Source organism: Pinus tabuliformis, chromosome 6 (genome assembly GCF_031772625.1).
Source record: "Pinus tabuliformis cultivar Carrire ecotype Pingquan chromosome 6, CPIR1, whole genome shotgun sequence".
NCBI lineage: Eukaryota > Viridiplantae > Streptophyta > Pinopsida > Pinales > Pinaceae > Pinus > Pinus tabuliformis.
The window spans coordinates 1641962726-1641983031 of NC_142292.1; the positions used below are offsets into that span (position 1 = coordinate 1641962726).

The following is a 20306-nucleotide window of genomic DNA, read 5'->3' on the forward strand; positions in this document are numbered from 1 at the left end:
TGTCCCCAGTACGACAGTAATACCGCCGGTTCCCCGGGCGGTAATCCTCGGCAATGGAGAGGCTTGCGATATAATCGTAGGCCGTCCGATCATCGGGCCCAGATCCAACGGCTGGCGCTCAATGGATATGGCGAAGGGCTATGGCGTGGGGACCCACATATATAAATAATGACTTTAAATATATCGGGGCAGGTTTGATTGGCTGTCGGGGAATTTAAACTATTAATTAACCAGGCGTTAATTAATTTTTCAATATTTGTGCGGGAGGGTTATTATATGGTTCCTGATGAACCTATAATTCCCGATAATATAATGATATGGTTATATATTAACCAGGGGCAGGATATTATAAAGTCTTGGGTTTTATATATATTAATAGAATATGAGAAAGGGGGAATAAGCATAGGGAGCTATATAATATTGTTAGCAGGTTAATATGAAAAAATGATAAAAAAAAAACAAGTGCCAAGTTATAAAGTTAGAAAACTTAGGCAAAGAGGGATTTTTACACAAGAAATGTGGCTTTCCTTTCCTAAGTAAAAACAGAGTTTTACTTAGGCTAATTCATGAAATGAGATGATTTAAGAGTATTGAGCAGATCTCAACATCCTTAGGGGGAGGTTAGTAAGTGATTTTGGGAAAAGTGTGAAGGGAAGTTAGACATGCATCACTTGAGTTGTAGCCAAACAATTGCCATTGTACTTATGATATCAAATGAGATGAACCTCTTGAGAAACCAAAGTTAATCATAAGCCTACTTCTGCAACACCAAAACTACCTACCTAGCCTATTATACCTAACATTTTTCTTCTTCTTCCATGGGTGCATTTGAACTGGCAAACCCTCATTCTCTTCTTTTCTTTTGATTGCAATCCTATCTAAGTCTACCCTTATTTCTTCCAAGGGCTCAGATTTAGATGTTGAGCACCTTTGCTTCTCTACCTAGCTATTTATCTGCCAAGATTGAACTGTTTGGACATATTTTATTCTCCATATCTAAAACAAGAAATTCAAACATGAACTAGCCAAGATTAAGCTGTTTGGCCATCCATCAACTGTGGCAAAAATCAACCACTCGCACATAAGGAGATTCTTTGCAAAAAATAGAATAGTAGTGGCATTTTGGACTAGCACACTTTCTTGGTCCTTTCTTTTGGGGTTCATTTCTTTCTTTTTCCTTTTGACCATTTCATTCTTTTTGCCCTTTGATCTTTCTTTTAGGGCATACCCTCTTTTCATTTTTTATTTTTTGATTTTTTCACAATATGGAACCTTTTCAGCAGAGAAAGGATGAACATATTTTGGATTTCATCAGTCAATCATGAAAAATGACACCTATTGGTATAGGAGCATAACAGAAGCCAAGATGATTAGAGAATCGAACAATACTTCCAGAGGTGTTAGACTTGCTTTTTATGAACAAGGTCCATGAAGAGAGCTGGAGATCTACCAGTGTGTCGCCAAGTGTTGTAGCGGCTACAACCACCCTCCAATTGTTTTCCTTAACTTCATTTTGGAGCCTCCCTACCAATTATCCTTAGAAGCATGTCTTGCATTGTCAAGTACACAGGCTTCAACTGAGTTTCAGTGGCCTGCCAACCTGTGCATGTCAACTTCTTTGTCTCCCTCCCACAGATCAAAATTCTGGACATAGACTATTTTCTAGCTGAGAGGCTTCCCCAGAAAATTGGGCAATTCTAGAGGGGAACCAGCGTTCCCCCCAAAAATTACGCAAATTAGCTGGGCAACCTGCAAGGTTGCAGAACTGCGTAGAACAACTAGACAAGCCTCCCAAAGAAAACTGCGCAATCTAGCCCGACGCTGGGCCTCACCCTAGAAATTTCACAATTCTGAGAGACAGTCACCTACTGACCCTAGAAATTGCACAATCCCTCAGGGACAACCAACCCATCTCAGCCCAGAAATTGCGCAAATCCCTCTCCCACGCTTGCAGGTTGTTGCATGTGCCTTTAGGTTGACCAGTTCCCTCCGGGACCTAGCAAACCTAATTTGCATGCATGGGCTTCTTTTCTTGAAATAGAAAAAATAAACATGTAAAAAGCATCCCTAGATTTTAGGGATCCATTTTTAGCAGTTGGAGGTTAGATGCAAAGATAGTTTTAGAAACTGCCCTCCAAGTGTCGCTTTTTCCTAGATTTGTGGCATGCGTGTCATGAGCCTCAAGCTTATTTATTCAACATTGTATAGCTCATTCTTCACATCAACCTTGGAGCTCTGACATCCCACATCACATTTAGGAGTCGTTGTCACGTTCAACTCAACTTTTTCCGGGTATGTCCACTTTACATGTCTTTTGCATCTTTTCTGTCACTTTTTGTGTTTTGGCTTGTGTGAGTGTCGTCTACTTGATTTCAATTAACGCTTTTTTTCATTTTCATGCGTGTTAGCATGCACAAGCACCATTTCAGTTTTTATTTGCATCTCACTGTTGTCGCATGCATGACACTGTTTTTGCACCAACGGTCGTTGTTGCAATGACCCATTTCACACACATGCATGTTTTCCCATTTTTTGAATTTCATTTTCTATTTGCATACATGATCATTCGCTCTTTCTTACACTTAGTTTCACCATACATTTGAAGCTTCATATGTTTTCAATCGCCCATCGGCAGGTCTGGGCAACCTTGGCCCCAGCCTTTCCTTTCCTGGACATCATTGTGCATTTCTGATAGGGAAGGCTCTTCCTTCCTCCTAGAAAATGTGCAAAACTGGCCAAAGACTGTCCTCCAGGCCTGCACTACACAAATCTGAGAGGCAGTGCACTATTGGTCCATAAAATTGTGCAATGCAGTTCCTGTGCGTGAATGCCTTGCTGACTAAAATTGCACATTGCGCAATCTCATCCCCCAACATGTCAGCCTGGTTTGGGCATTGCGCAATTCCAACAATCAGTCAGCCTCCCGACAGTTCGGACTATGCTTTGCATAAGTCCGGTAGTCAATCTCCCAGCCTCTTGCTAGAAATTGCGCAATCTTCACTGTTAGTCTCCCGAGTATGTTGCATGCTAGTCCTCAAGTTTTATTTGGTTTTCAATTGACAAATTTCTTTCCATAAATGTCACCATGTCTCCAGGTATATCAGGTGTTTGTCCATCTCTTAGCAGTTCAGGTTTAATGGCCTTCAAGAGAGCAGGGTCAAAGGACACCGTCGAAAATGCAATTGGAGGTCAGTTGAGCAAGTGTGTATGATTTGATGGATTTACGAAGACACCAAGATGCTCATAGACAAAGACATCAATTTGAAATGGCAGAACATCAATGACACATTCTCAGGCACATTTGGGGAAGATTTGGAACACCACATGGTCTATGTGAATATTCATAAGCTTGGCTTGTACCGATTGCATGCAGGTATCCTGTGTTTCCATGCGCGAACATGATCCATTGGATCGTCTTGCACACTGATCTTGAGACGATGGTGTTAAGTAGTGTCGGTGGGATAGATCTTGCTACATTTAAGACACATGACTATCAACAGATGTACCACTTGCCATAGTCAATGATCATAATGGAGACACCCTTCAGCAGACCCAACAGCAGTGTAAACTCCAAGGATATCTTAAAGAGCTGGGTGAAGGAGCCAACCAAGTTCAGGAGGAAACCCAACCAGGTTTACAAGATGAAGATATTGCAGAAGGCATATCATTACTTGGTCATCTTTGCATGTCGCTTATATAACCAAGAGAGCACGGAGACCTTCCCACAGAGTTGGGTGATCGCATTAGACCAACTGGACAGTGAAGGAAGACCATGCAACTGGTTCGACATGTTAGCTCACAGGCTGAAGGAAGTGGTAACATAAGCCTGATAGCTGCCCAAAGGTTAGCAAGTAGATATATACATGTCCACATACATTATGGATGCAATCTGTGCCCGTCAGCAGTTCCCAGGCTTGATTTGGGCATGGACATTAGCAAAAACCTCTATACACACTTACTGCAGATTGGTTTCTGAATGCAGCTTTCGCAGAGTCATCACACAGTTGTCAGACCATTTTTTCACCCAGTGTACAAGATGATATTTGAGTAGGATCCACCTTGCATGTCGCAAGTAGCAATGGAGGCATTGATCGACATAGCGGATTGGTATGCCTCACCTCTTGGCACCTTCATACGGATGTATAGTGTGGAGAAGCCTCCGCATGTTTTACCGAAGTTTTCCATGGACAAGATCGTCATGGAAGAAGTGTCAGCTATACTACATCAAAAGAAGAAGGCACCCTGGCCCGCTATTCTGTTGTGGATTGGGTTGTATGAGATATAGAATCTTAAGCATGTTGATGTCGAGACTGATGATATCAAAAGATTTACTTTGGGCACCAGGAGTTTCAATTCGTATGACCCACATTTCTTGGTGAAAGAACACTATTCGAGAGTGTGGTTTCCATGGATCCACGGGGCATGTCATTGGCATCAAGAAGACCCATGGAGATACTTTCACAGCTTCTCCAGGCTCAATGAACTAGTCGAAATAGTTGTTGAATGGTTAGAAATTTTGAGAGAAGTAGCATCTCAGAGAGAAGCATCATTCGCAGTAGCAGAGGGTAACGTACTTGCACATGACAAAGGCAAGAGAAAGGTTGTTGATAGCGCAAAGGCAGAACACAGCTGCAAAACCCACTTGTGGAGAAAGCAACTTTGGAGATAGAGGCGAAGAAAAAGAGTTGGAGCAACAACTCTAGGAAGAACAAAAGTTGCGCAGATAGGAGAAGGAAGCACAATAGAGACAGACACAACAGGAGGTGCAACATGCACAGATTGATGAAACTATGCCCATACAGGTTGTAGACTCATCTGAGCAGCTGGCACAAAGCAAACAGGATGAGCAGTTGCAAGAGAGGGACTTCGCCCAAGAGATTGAATAGATACTTAAGCAGATGGATATGGAGATGGAGCAGCGAGAGTCAGAATAGGATATTGACCTCATGCCTTACAACCAAGAGGTCAACCCACCAACTTCACCAGATTCGGAAGCAATGCAAATCTTGAGCGATCAAGGAGATACTGAGATCCTTGAAGACAATCCAGAAGAAGAGATGCACAACATATCATTCGACGAGTCACAACATAGAGTTGTGCAATCATGCAGAGTGACTACTTCGGATGTCCACGACTATTCTACATAGTTTGAAGAACAAGTGATCATATCTAATGTGCACAAGCATCCAACAACATTGGATGATGCTACCAGAGCATATGCCGAAGCCACCAGCTCGAGTGTTTGCTTCTTGATAGTAGATAATGAGCAAATAGCTAAGGAGTTACAGACGACCAAGCAGGGACGAGAACAAGTTACATCATCTGCCAGAGCAGAGTTGAAGAGAGCAATACTGAATGAGGTATCATCTCTCGAGACAATCATGTGAATGTTGTATTTCAGATTTGTCACCATGCATAAGTCAGTTGTACATCTCGATGGTTGGCAGCAGCACTGTTCTTGAAGAGCATGCATCTTGTTAGATTTGCACACTGTCGTCGACTGCATGAAAGCATGGACAATGAGATACAAGCGAGCCTCGTTACACTTGAACAAGTTGATGAAGACTAAGGCGATAGAGTTGAAGGCACGCATCGAGAGTTAGATCTGGGACTATGAGGAATTCCCGCAACTCATCACCGGTTTGCAGGCTTCACATGCACGAGTGTTCAGAAGCATGGATGTTGTTGTGCGCGCGCATGCTATCCAATCCATTGGGACACACACCAAGGCAAAGACAAAGAATTAAGTCCGACTGGAGCTGAACATGTACTTTGACGATTTGATGCGCAAAGCCACCAACACAGAGTTGGCGATCAGCGAAGACACTATGCATTAGTATGTTGTTGGTTCAGCCGCACTCAAGGCAATGATGCGCATGTTATTAGGCGAGTTGGACATAGGAGCCAATTCAGTGTGGTAAGAGTTCGTTTCCCGAAAGATGTCACCACAAAGTACACAGACACCATCACAAACTACCAAGTTTGGCATCAGTTCGCCACCGTCGACCATCACGAGGATGTTGAAGAGTTGGTCTTCCCACAATTGTCCAAGTCTTGGTGATGTCTTGCATGGATTTCTCAAGCCTATTTTGTCTCACATGGGTACATGTGCAGATTGTATGTAACATCTTGTAAATTGAAAGTCCAAGTGTCGATAGTTGAATGTAACAGTTATAGAGTAGTTGAAGAATCATGAGGGTAGGTGAACAGTCACAAAGGGGAATGTCAAGGGTCACCCCACCCTTTGCTATTTATAGAACCTCATAACTCATTGAATGGGCTTTTGGGCAGCCAAGCTTCTAATAGGAGAGTCTTAGAGAAAGCTTGGAGCATGTTGTAATGAGCCTTGACTTCTCCACAGTGCAGAGCTAGAAAATATATTTGGAGGAGCACGCGACAGTGACTGTAATGTTCTGTTATCGGGACTAGTGGTTGGTCATGGTTGTACTGTATGATTGGAACTTTCACTTCTTAATATAACAGAGCCAACACGTTTCATGCATATGTTGTTATTGTATTTTAGTTATCTTGTTTACTCTAATGATATATGTAGTTGTTTTCTTACGCATGTATGTATAGACTCTTTTCGTATATGTGTGTATGAATCATACTTAGATGTGTTGTTGGTTTAACCATCACTTTGGATTGTTGGTTCACCTACCTTCCAATTTGTGATGCATCTTTTCTCATGTGTTCCCTTCTAAGCCGCGTGTTTCCACAAGTTTCCAAGGGGCGCACTCACCCAACCTTCCATGTGTTAGGACCATTTGTGCACCTTCCTTGGCTTTCTGCGCATGTCACATCCTTTCTACCAACAAGGACATCCTACTTACCTCTGCTCGCAACCGCAGTCGAGGCGATACTGTATGACCCACTATTGGGACTCCTACACCAAACAGTCTAAGTTCTAGTTGGGACTTCTTACTGGGGAGATCCTGTGACATGTTGGCAGGTCCAACACCATCAACACCAACTTAGCCAACAATCGTAACTCTCTCAACAGTGCCCAAGCTCATTCTAGAGACAATGCTTATGATTCAAAGGTCATGGTATCAGTCCCGACTTAGGTCCCTGAGTAATGATTGAGGTTGGAAATGTCTATACTTTCAACAAATTTCTTGGGAAAAGGCTTATTTAAGAAAAATGAAAACAAGGAGTAGTTGCATTTTCTCTATCAACATATGGCCTAGCTTATGAAATGCATGAAGGTAGCTATCCTTTGCACCACATTGCCACCGGCCCTCGGAAACCCTAACTGCCTACACCTACCAACTTGCCTAAATGTCTTTAGCATGTATGCTACACTTAATAGCCACGTTTTATCTTTCCTAGATCTTTCCTAGTTATCTAATTCCATGGGTTTTCATGGTTTAGTGGTTGTTATCTCTATGGTTGTCAAATCGAGTTTTTCTATTGATACATAGGTCACACTAAGCATGTCATGCTAGTTTTGAAAACTTTTACTATTATCTTGAGTCTGAATTCCACTTTAAAAAACCAATATAATTTTAAAATTAAACTATATAAATATTTTTTCCACTAATATAAAATATAATTTTGATAAATATTTGATGGAATTATAACAAGTTTTATGCATCAAATATACTTATGAAAACACATCTACGGAATTGTGATATTATGAGATACTAAATGTGATGTTCGTGCGAAGTTTGACGAATCACCCTTCATTTCATTTGTTGACAACTATGAGCGTGTGAAAGACAATTTCTCCGATGACCAGCTAAGTAGATGAGGCACCATTCAAAATCACTTTTAAAAGGTTTTTGGTGGTCAAACATGGGAGTGAAAGGGTTTATGTTTAAAGTCCTTTACAGTTGTAAACTTTGGATTTTAGAAGGTTTGTAGCTTTCAAACTTGTTTGAAACATGCCATTTTAAATGTTTCATTTTAAATAACTAATCTATCATTTCGATATTTGAAATAATATTTGCAAGGAGTGTATAAAGTTTGTATGCGTAATCACTTACTAAAATGTAATTATTTTTGTTTATATAGATTATTGAATTATAAAGTTTAAAATTTAATTATTTTTGTTTATTTAGATTATTGAATTATAAAGTTTAATAATTAGGTAATTGTTTGAATGGATTTTACTATTGATATCTAATCTCGATTAAAAAATTAATTAAAATTATTGTTTTCGTGATATATATCTATATATATATATATATATATATGGTGTAATTTTGATGTATACATGAAATTTAATATTTCATTAAAATATAATTGGAAAAAATTATCAATAATGCCTCTACAAATTAATGAACAAGGAATAAAATATTGGTTGTTTGTTTTATCTAGTTAAATTAGTTCATTTGAAATTTTGAATGACTATAAGCTACGTTTCTATGTTAGCATTCATGAGTTTCACCTTTAATTTTTATTTGGTAGATGAACATGAGTGTGTTCATTTATTTAGTGCGAGTGGATTAGATAAAGTATGTCATATATGTGGTTTGTGAATGACTAACTTTTCTTAGTAGAGCACTATTTTTTATAGCATATTTTACTTTGTCAAGTAAATTTATTCCAACATTGACTATTGATTACAGTGTTTTTGACAACACATCCCCTTTGTCAATCACCTTTCATGTTGTCCGTGTATTGATCAAACTACACATTCTCTAGGTACCCTTATTGTAATATAATGATGCAATTCCACCACATTTTGATTGATAAGGAATGAGATAGATTCCAATGAGTTCAAAGATAGATTCAAAGAAGTATGTGCCATCCATGGAAATGTTGATTTAGAAGGACATATTTTTGGGGTTGCTTGTGTATTGATTAAAACACGCATTCTCTAGCTACCCTTATTGGAATCCAATGATGCAATTTGGCCTCATTTCGATTGATCAACAATGAAACATATACCAATGAGCTCAATGATAGATTAAAAGAAGTAAAAAACACCGATGGAAATGGTGACTTACAAGGACATATTTTTTGGGTGGGGTATTGATCAACAATTGTGGTTGTAGCTTAGCTTTTAAATGCACATTCTAATGATTTTTTTTCTCACCCCATTTCAATCTTTGTTATAATTTTCATTCAAACCATTACACCCTCCTTAATATTGAGCTAAAAATGTAGCTTATGTATACACCCATTTTGACATTATACAAATATATCTAAAATAGTAAGAGATCCTTCCACTAGTCTTGCCCAAATTTGTTTACAACATAATCTGTGGCACTAATTTTTGAGTCAATTTCAGATGATGAGAGTATTAGAATCATATTGTGGTTATTGTTCCCAAGTTTACCTTAACTAGAGAAAAAATAATTATAACGTACAAATAATCACGACATGGTGTAATATATTTAAAATAGTGTTAATTTCCATTGATTTAGATTTGAGAAAAAGATTTTGTGTTGCTAATGTATTTGGTTTTCCAAGTTTCATAACATTTCAATCATAATATGAACCTATCATGCAATTGTTACATTTTTCAATTTTGATACTTTTGTCTTGTTTTAAATGAATTTGCAATTTTCGGCAATTAGTTGGGTCATTTCAGATTTATTTCAAAGTATGTAATCCATCCAAGATCATAAAATCATTTTCTAGAAAGCTCAATCTAATATATTTGATCAAAATAATAATCTTTTGGAAAAAATTCCAACACTTCCCTATGACAACTTTTATTCTAGAGGCAACGATACTTGGCCTAAAGAATTTAAAGTCTCTTTTACATAACCAAACATTGTATCTTGTAATATTAATTATAGTATTTCCAATATATTTTTGGACTCAAAATCAAGTCATACATTTTTAGATGTTTAAATAGATAATGATTTAATTCTAGAATCAAACCCAACTAAGGTATCAATTATTTACAATAGTCTAGTTTCTTGTTAGTTTAATTTGAAACCCATTATTATGAATTATGTTTCACATTTCTAATATTAATTCAAAGAAATAAAATTGAACATGAAAGGTTGGGTTTTAAAAGTGTTATGTGAGTGAAAAGGTGTCAACATTTTCGTAGTTGAGATAAATAGTTTTTTTTTATGGGTTCTCACAACAAGATGATGACCCAAAAGTGGCAATGGGGTTGTCATCAAAATGTGTCTCGATAAGCATTCATGCGCCCATGCATGAATCTTCTTGCAAAGGCTCAAGCTTCTAACCAAGATTGTAGCGAAGTTGCTAACTCAACATGGATAAGGAATATTCATGCATTCTTAGGAACCCACATGCATTCCTGATGATAATTCTATTTTATGCACATGTGACCCTAATTTTTACCATTGTGGGGCTCCATGACACATTTTTTGGAGATATTGAGAAAAACAAATAATTCTTGAACAATATCAACTAGAAAATAAACACCATACATCCTCTTTAGAGCCAATGTAAGCATTCTCATGCTTTTTATTTATTTGGTTCTTTTAAAAAATTGGTTTAATATTGGAAAAAATACACGAAATGATACCTTAACACTACAACAAAACCAGCGATTTGCGCCAGATTTAGCGCCAGATTTTAGTGCATTTTTTTTGTAATTGTGATGAGCAACCTGGCGCTAAATCTGGCTCTATTGTACAATTTTTAAAGCGTCCTTTTTTGCACCTGATTTTGCATCCTTTTTCACGCTAGATTTTGCATCATTTTTTACACCAAACTATGCATCATTTTTTGCGTCAAATTTTGAACCAAGATTTGCATCTTATTTTATGACAGGTTTTGCTTCTAGTTTTGTGTCATTTTTTGCATCTATTTTTCATTCTCTTTTGCTTCCTATTTTATGTCATTCTTTGCTTCCATTTTTGCACCATCATTTGCATCAAGTTTACACTGTATTTTGAATCCAATTTAACGTCTTTTTATGCATCCATTTTGTGTCAGTTTTTGCATCTAGTCTTACGCCAGGTTTTGTATCTAGTCTTACACTAGTTTTTGCTTCTATTTTTGCACCAACTTTGGTGCCTATCTTTGCACCATGTGTTGAATTTGATTTAGCACCAAATTTTGCATCCATTTTTGTGCCCATTTTTGCATCTTTTTTTGGACCATTTTTTACATCCACATTTACGTTTGATTTGTCTCTATTTTTCCCATCTCATTTTGCACCATATTTTGCGTCATTTGTTTCATCCAATTTTGCATCATTTTTAACACCATCTCTTGCATCTAATGTTACATCATTTTGAGCATCCAAATTTGCATTTATATTTGCATCTTATGTTGAGTCATGTGTTGTGTCCACCTTTGCATCTTATTTTGTGTCTAATGGTACATTCAATTTAGAGCCATTTTTTACGTCTACTTTTGTATTTGTTTTTGCACCAAGTTTTGCATCCAATTTTAAGCTATTTTATGTCCCTTTTTGCACCATTTTTTGTGTCTACTTGTGTCCAATGTTGCACCATTATTTACACCGACTTTTTCATCCAATTTTGCATTTTTTGGTGTCTAGTTTTACATCGTTTTCACCATCCAAATTTGCATCTTTTTTTGCCTCATTTTGTGTCCACATTTGCATATAATTTTGTGTCTGAGTTCGAGCCTAAATTTGCATGTGATTAGGAATCATTTTTTACATCCAATATGGCATCCTTGGTTTCACCTTTTTTCAGCCCCATTTTGCATCTTGTTTTATGTCTTTCTTACATCTTTTTTTTTTCCTTTTTTGCACCCAAGTTTGCATCCCAAATTTACACCATTATTTGCATCATCATTTGGCATATTAATTTGTAACGTTTTTTGCTTCTTTTTAACACTCAACTTTGCATCTTATTTTACATCTAGTTGTTGTCTTTTTTGCATCTAATTTGGTGCCCATTTATGTGTCCTTGTTATTGCCCAATTTGATATCCTTTTGTATGCCATGTTTTGTTCCCTTCTTTGTGTCAACTATTGCACAATTTTTCACTTCTAATTTAAAACACTTTGTATGTCAATTGTTTGCATTTTGTATTAATTCCTAGTTTAACATCCAATTTTACTTTCAATTTTGCATCCATGGTTACATCCGCATTTGACTTCTTATATAGAGTATATTTTTCTTTACATATATGACCCCCTTTATAGATTCATAGTGAAATATATGATAGTTTCTAAATATCATTAAAGCAGATATCACAATTCAAAATCATTTGTAAAGAAATTTAAGAGAAATTGACAACATCCATCCAAAAAAATAACAATGTGTCATTAACAATTTTCAAAACATGTATAAAATAGCAACATAATACTAATAAAATCAGTATTATTTTTAATCAAAACAAGTAAAATTCAAATATGATTAACAAATCAAAATATTTCATGAATATCGTTATTCTACGATAAATTAACAACATACATAAATCAAACTCATCGTATGATTACAAAATCAAAATGTCTCATTGATATAGGGTAAATTCACAACACCCATCTAAACATAACAATGTCATTCTACACAATAATTTCTTCATAAAAAACAATGCATGTGCATGCCTAGCTACCACCACCAAGATCATCCTCATGATCATCTTGACCATCCTCATTACTCTGATCCACATCATCACCAACACCGCAACTATCATCATCATCTCCTCCTTCACCACCATCATCCTCATCCTCATCCTCATCATCTCCTGATATATGTTGAACATAATTTGGATCATCGTCTTGGCAATCATTACCTATAGCATTCTGACAAAAAAAATCAATATTACATGTTAGTATTAATTACATAACACAACGCATGTTTTTGTTATACAATGTTAACCATAAAATGAGGTAAGATATACTAGCATTTGCACCAGATGTTGCAAAGGAAACGCCGTAAGGCATAAATTGAAAAATACAAATACAACAAAAGAATACTTTGATAAAGAATAAAAATATATTGAATGCTCAAATCAATGCCCCATTAACTGGAAGCATTTAGTAGACATATCTAATGCAGAGACAAGCAAAAATATATAATTCTTCAAATTCTAGATGGATGCAATCACTTAGTAATGCCATGTTGAGAACCTTCCTCTACTTGTAATATCCTCTATCAGGGGCAACCTTCACGCCTCTACCTTATATCAACACTGACGAAGTTAGCAATCCCATTGGCCCATCCTATTTATCTGTCAAGTTTGAAGCATAAGGCAAGTGACTGGACACTGGTATTATACAATAAGCTGAAACCTAAACTGAACTTCCCCCATGGGCATGACGGACAAGAGATGGGGCTTTTCTTAAATAGAAGAGATAGGGCAATCTTTACATCCCTACCTCATCAACACTGATGAAGTTAGCAATCCCATTGGCCTATCCTATTTACCTGTCAAGTTTGAAACATACGGCAAGAGACTGGACACTGGCCAATCCTATCAGATATCCCTCTATCAAAGCAACATTCTAATGGCCCCTGCTACAATTATACAATATCTAGAGAGCATCATTAGAAACATCCTTTGGAGAGATAAAAATGAAAACAAGTGGCCTCTACTCCATTGGAAATGGGTGGCATTTCTTAAATAAGGTACGAGGGACAGAATGCAAGATCTTTTTAGCAAGGTCCCCTATACGAAAATCTATTGATACTATTGATGGAAACACACTTTGGAATAAATCAATTAGAAGTATCTGGTGTGAGGCAAAAAATAGAAGAGATAATCAAGAAAATATGTATGCCTAAAGGTTGTATAATCTACAACGATGTGCTTCAAAGTAAAATTTTATCTAAGGTAGACACAGAAGTTTCAATTCATACAAAATTAACTATCAAATTGTTTTGTTTAGACTCTTAGAGCTAACTTTAAGTTTTAACAGCAGAAGATCAGACAGACCAGTAGTTTAGGAACTCTACACTCCTCACCATTTTTGTATACTTATGGAGAAATTATAGATTTGTCAGATGGATGAAGATGTTTCTGAAAGCATCATTTTGCAAACATGCAAATTCTCCTCTGCGTAAACAAATAAAAGCTGAAAAAAGAGAAGAAACCAAAAAAGGGGTAGAAGTATAGGCCAACCCAATGTGAAATTTCAATATAACCTTCTCTAACCTTGTCTAATTTCTAAACAACACATTTAACTAGTCATTGATGTCATGTTTCCTCTTTGATGCTTTACATCAAATTAACTTCATCTAACCCCAGCAAGGTAGATGTGCCCACCACACCACTTCATGAGAATGTGTACACAGTTGTACGTCCCTTCATTATCTCAGATGATGCTTTTACTCTCCACCAAACTCCTCGCATGAGAAAAGCAATCTTTGCAAGGTCTCAGTTCAGATTTGGGAAGCTTTGCAAAGGCACATTGTGTTGTTTCATGATGGTAAATGTTATTCATGAATGGCAATTTCTATCTGATTATGCTGAATCCAGGGCATCCTCTGTTATTCCTTGCTGCTTTATGGTTTTTCTGGTTTTGTTTATGGTGGTGTGAGGCTTTGTCGAGGTGTGGTGTGAGAGAGGGACCAGACCATCTTGGGCTACCCTCCTCTTGGGATCAGCTCCTACTCAGGTCTCTTTATTTTCTTCCTCTCGTCAAGTCCTTACTCCTCAGTTGGCCGGGGCACGCACTTCTGAGGTGGATTCTATCTGCAGCAGGGCCTCCTCAGGGCATACATAACCCCGAAAGCTCATCAATTGCCGTGTGAGTTGGAACTAGCATTTGAGGGTGGGAAAATGGCAATGGAAATTTGAGAGGTATCACTGCTTCATTGCTGAAAGGTCATCTATCAAGAGTAGATGTACCAGTCCCATTACAACTAGACAGCTGCAGGGAAGGGTACTCCTTTCCAAAAATGACACTAAAAACAAAATTCTGATGATGATGAACATGATGCAGTTGGAATTTAAAGCCATGGACAAGCATTTGACAAGGATAAAAGCAGTCTTACTGCATGGCAAAGGCCCAACTCATCTAGACAGTCCAGGTGATCAAGCACCCATAGATGTGGAGGTTTCCACCTCCTAGTCTCCTCATGAAAATTTATGTTTTCTATCTTTACTATTATAGTAGGATTATGTGTTATATTTTGTGGCTGTTAAGCCAAGGCACTGTAGGCTTTTTTAGAACTCAGTATATTTTTTTAAAATGTATATTTTTGGACAGCAGACCTCCTGTATTGCCAATGGTCCGGTTTCCCTAGTGGCAGACCAGAGGCATACAGAAGGTTGGATCATATGTGATCATCAACAGTTAATAAAAGGCCTTTAAATTACCTCCCCACCCCCTCCCAAAAATAAAAAATAAAAATCATCTATAAAGTTTAGAAACTCAATTATTGAGAAGATTTTTCGGCATAAATCACATCATAAATCATTTGTCGACGCGTTCCAAACCAACAAGTGTGGTTCATCGTCAGGACAAGTTGAAGATCCAGACCATGGCAGATTATTTTCCAACTAGCAAAATTAAATCACAACTAGGTTATTATCCAGCTAAGATTAATCAGAAATCAATTTTTTAAAAGTATGTTCTTATCAAGCCCAAATTTAATCAAACTTCAAAAGTATGTTCTTATCAAGCCCAAATTTAATCAAACTTCAATTATACCCTGAAGATGAGCTCTGCAGTGTGGTCAAAAAATTGAGGAATAATCTACTCCAACACAGCTCTCCTCTTGAATAAAATAATGTCCAGCTACCTGAGCTTTAAAGTCATTCTAACCTTTTGTATGGAAGATTTATAGAATTCATTTCCATTTTAGTTATAGAAAATCCCAATAAAGATAGTGATTGATTTCATGTTTGTACATATGTAATGAACACTTAGCACAATAGTATAGCTCAGTTTGCCCAACCCTTTCTACAGAAGGCATAATACCCAGGGAGGTTACAGGATCTATTCCCAAGTAGTTCTGTCCAGTTACCAGCTGGTATTTCAACTAGAAGTCAATTCCATTCCTCACCCAGAAAAAAAAATACAGGGAAAGGAGGGAGAAAGGGGGATTCCATCACTCTGACAATGTACCAACTTCCTCACTTGGAACAGTTAATATGTGGGCAAGTTAAGGGAACATCTTTCTCTGGGAAAATTAATATAAACAATTACTGATGCAGTTACCTCCTTATAATGGCATAAATAAAAATTTTGTTGAATTAATGTTTGTAAGGAATTATCTTTGTAAGGTTCCAATTTTGATGTACGGGCAGAATAAATTATAAACCTATCCATCAACCAAATGAGTCTTGCAAAAAGAAAGAGATAAAGAGAAACTATTCACAAAACTTACCTTTAGCATTTGATGGCCTCCACTATCACTGGTGCTGAAAAGTTGCAACATCGGTGTTTCTTTTTGCGAAGGAGAGTGAGTAATTTCACTGCCTTTCTCAAAATTTGATAAATCACCCTCCCAGTCCTGTAGTAGTCACAAAGAAACATCTTAATATAATGAGGCATTTTCCAAACAAAACCTTTTTAAAAATGGTGCATTGGATAAGGTAGCCTACGTCAGAACACTGTATAGGTCATAGAGGGAAGACCTGTAGCTGCTCTCGGATGGCAGGCACAACCTTATGCAAACTGTCAAAACAGCATGGCGCACTTCCCGACTTCACATCATTGTATGTCGAATCTATGCTTCGAATAAGACACAGTAGCTCTTTTGAAGATACCAAAACACTTAATACCTACAGATGAAAACAAAATATTACATTAGAATACAACAGACTTTAACAAATTATAAAACCGGTTTTCTGGAAAAGCAAAGAATAGAGGTAACACTGCAAAGGACACGTTCAGAAAAAGATGTTATTGCCATTACATATCTCAGTTCTAATGATACAATGAAATACGCATGGAAATTCAACTGTGAATAACCACAGTCCACCCTTTTGAATCCCATTTGATATACTTGTCAGAAAATACATTAACAAACAAAATTATACATGTACTATGAACTCCAGTATAAACTGACATAAATCTCAGCCAAATACCAAACCTGTTGAAAATTAAAGTGATCATGAATATACAACGAAAATGCACGAATGTAAATTGGATTTCAAGTATTGTTTCTATCTGGATAAAAGAAACAAATTAGAAATAATAACCACCAACTGCTACCGTTATCAAAGAAGTGAACTTGTTAGAAGATCAAGCTAAAACAGTGAAATATTGAAATCCAGGAACATTTTCAATAAGACATTAAAAAACAATCATCAAACTTGGCAGGAAACGCAAGGTTTCAGGCAAGACCACTGCCCACCCAACCATGATCCACCTAAGTAACATTGAGTTGCACTCACTTCTTATGTGACTTGAGAATGGATTACGAATGCCGACTATTGGCATATCAACATTATCCAGACAGTTATAGGGAAAGATTTGAGAAACTTAGGACTTCAATTTTCTTTGAAAGCAACAGACTTACTACACACATTCAGGACATTTTTTGGTCAGAAAATCATTATGATTTACCAGCATGGATCCATCTTAAGCACGGATTCACATAAGTTGATATTCACATAAGTTATTGATATAGATCTTCAAGTCTTACTACACACATTCAGGACATTTTTTGGTCAGAAAAGCATTATGATTTACCAGCATGGATCCATCTTAAGCACGGATTCACATAAGTTGATATTCACACAAGTTATTAATATAGATCTTCAAGTAATTTATTTATATAAAGTGTTAACTTATTTTTTGAAAAGTATAAGGTTTAAACATCTTACTCGCATAATTTTTTTTACTTCTAATTACTTTACATGAAATTATATTATAGGTCAAATGGATAACTAATTAAACATGTATAGCATATTCTTTTTTATTATAGCCAACATTACTTTTCTATTTAGAGAATATTTTATTTTTATTTTAAGAGGGACACATGTCAACTCTAGAGTCCAAGTTGAGCACGGACATACTTACACATCACGTTCACACTGGGCTGTAAAATGAGCCTCCTAGCCCAATTATACTATAAAGACAGCAAACATGATCACTCCCAATTTGTGTTGAGAACCCTTGACAGTGCATAAGAATATACCAAAAAACATTTTCTTCAAAATTGCATAGTCAAACCAGGTTTGGGTTGGGATCACAAGTTTGTCCATATCCATTCAATATCTATGCCCATTATACAAAGTTAGCGAAGTACCTATCAGATGTAAAATGCAAAACTCAATCCTTCTTTGCAGAACTCGTCCAAAACATGAAGCATATAAATTGCTCGCTGAATTATCAAATAGAAGTAACTTCAGTGCAATGACATCAGGCTGAATTTACCCATTGTTTCTCGAGCAATAGACATGATAATTTATGGAAATGACCCTCCACAAAAGACTGTAAATAGATGGTGTGCTTAGCTATTTGATTGGAAATCTTGTCTACAACTATTTAAACTACAATGAATTTGTCAACATAAAATAATAAGTTGGATAGGTATTTTTCAGACACAAAGCATTTGAGATCCAAAAAATAGACGCTAATCTAAATGTCTCTAATTTAAACCACAGACAATTATTTGTTTGTTGAATTAACAACCAAATTAAGTTTCAATAACACGACGTAATTTTCACATACAAAGCATTTGAGTGCAAAATAAGAAAGATAGTTTAAACGCCTATAAAATAAACCAAGGACATTTTTTGTCTGTTAAACTAATAAACAATTATATCAAATTCAAGCCTACATTTACATGCATGAAGACTGCTCATAACTTAATCTATCAGGAATGGATCATTTGTTGTTAATGTTGAATTTTTCTGTTAATATAGCACTGACAGCAAGGCAAATTCAATATTTAAAAGGCAGCAATCTACATTCGGATCTGGACAACACTTTTTCTCCTTTCCTGCTATGTGATTATTCCCATGCAAGAGGAAGTTCCAACTAATTGATTTTCACACTTCCAAAAGTAAATTCCTCATGTCTGAATTTTCTAGATACAAAACCTAGGTATAATAATCCTAATTGTTGATCCTACCTTGAAATAAGTACCTTTAATCCACCATTGGATCTTGCTTTAAATAAACATGGGGTCTTGCTTGAAGTGTCAAAGTTTATTCATCTATTCCTTGCTATTATCAATAAGACATAATAGAATAAAGGAAAGAGCAATGCACCTTGTGAGTCATCTGAAGAACTGCCTTGGTATTGATGTGCACGAACTTGTGGGCAAATACAAGAAACTGAACAACAAGAGAGCTATAAAAAGGATAATTAGCCAGAACATAGTTTTGCCAATGATCATTATATCCATAACAACTTTCTTTCGTGCTTCTTTTTACTAATGATCCCACAGAATCAGTACCAGTCTTTTGCTTTTGAAGCAAGCTACCTGAAAGTGGAGACAATCGTTGATCCCTATCCCTAAGCATCTTATTCTCTGCCTCCAAATAATGATCCTCTTCGAGAGCGGGCATCATTTCGCCTTCTTCACCAATATTCCAAGGCTGTAAATAATCCAACCATAGATCAATAATGTGTGTAGCCTTCTTCAGACAAGCACCTACTGGCCAATAACTGAAAGCTCGTAATATAAACCTGTACAAAGGCCTCTGTAACAGAAGGGACCATGTAGCAGGCACAACCAAACTACTCCGTGGCAAGGAAAATGACCTCAATCTCAAGGTATCCATTTGTGATGCAGCTCTCCATCCAGAATTCAACTCTTCTTGAGGACAACACAAAGTACTGCTTACATAATTGACCAGTATTTTCACAGCCTCTGTGATTTCTACACTGGGGAGACCATACCTATGATATCGATTATTAACAGGTAACAAAATACCAAAAGACTGGCAAACCCGTGAAGGTAAGGGCGAAAAATCGTCATTCACTAACCAAAACTGTACAAAGGTATGAACAACAAACTCGGCGCGAGAAAATATCGATGGATTCTCCTCGAAAAAATGATGTACAGACACACTGGGAGCACAAAAATCAGATATAGGAACAAATTTGTGTAGATACAAATTCAGAAGATGCAAATAAGGGCTAGAATTGAACTTCACAGGCCTTCCATTGTCATGGCTACCGTGCAAACTATGCAGAGAAGACGCCCATTTCTCGAAACGAGACCGGGAAGCCTTCTTAAACCCCAATTTCATTTCATCCGAATCCGAACGATGCATAATATCATTATCTTTGCATACAGCGTAATAAGCAAACCAAAACATAAAATACTCAAATGCATTCAACTGCACCTGAATCCTCCTCCATGGCCGTCCTCCTTCAATCGGTCTTTAAATAAAGCAGGGCAGACTTCAGATAAGATATACAAACCCCTCTCCGACTGAAGCATGTGACGAATCCACGCCGGAAGGCGCTCGGATGGAAACACATAGCGAACCACATTTTCCTCGTCTGCGGCAAAGATTGACGAAAACAAAGCTCCAGAC

The 20306-nt window shown here is 36.9% G+C and overlaps 1 protein-coding gene across 2 annotated transcripts; it reads right to left on the reverse strand.

Annotated features, from left to right (window-relative positions):
- Positions 1–12254: 12254 nt before the first annotated feature.
- Positions 12255–20084, reverse strand: LOC149265243 (uncharacterized). 2 transcript variants are annotated; one of them, XM_089429183.1, is made up of 4 exons: positions 19029–20084; positions 16443–16589; positions 16193–16318; positions 12255–12650 (listed from the first exon to the last, which is right to left on the reverse strand). In XM_089429183.1, the coding sequence occupies exons 1-4, from the start codon at positions 20082–20084 to the stop codon at positions 12369–12371; spliced, it is 1611 nt and encodes a 536-aa protein (XP_089285309.1). In that variant the 3' UTR covers positions 12255–12368. The 2 variants fall into 2 exon arrangements, with proteins under 2 accessions (XP_089285309.1, XP_089285313.1); XM_089429187.1 differs by having other exon boundaries at positions 12330–12660.
- Positions 20085–20306: the final 222 nt, after the last annotated feature.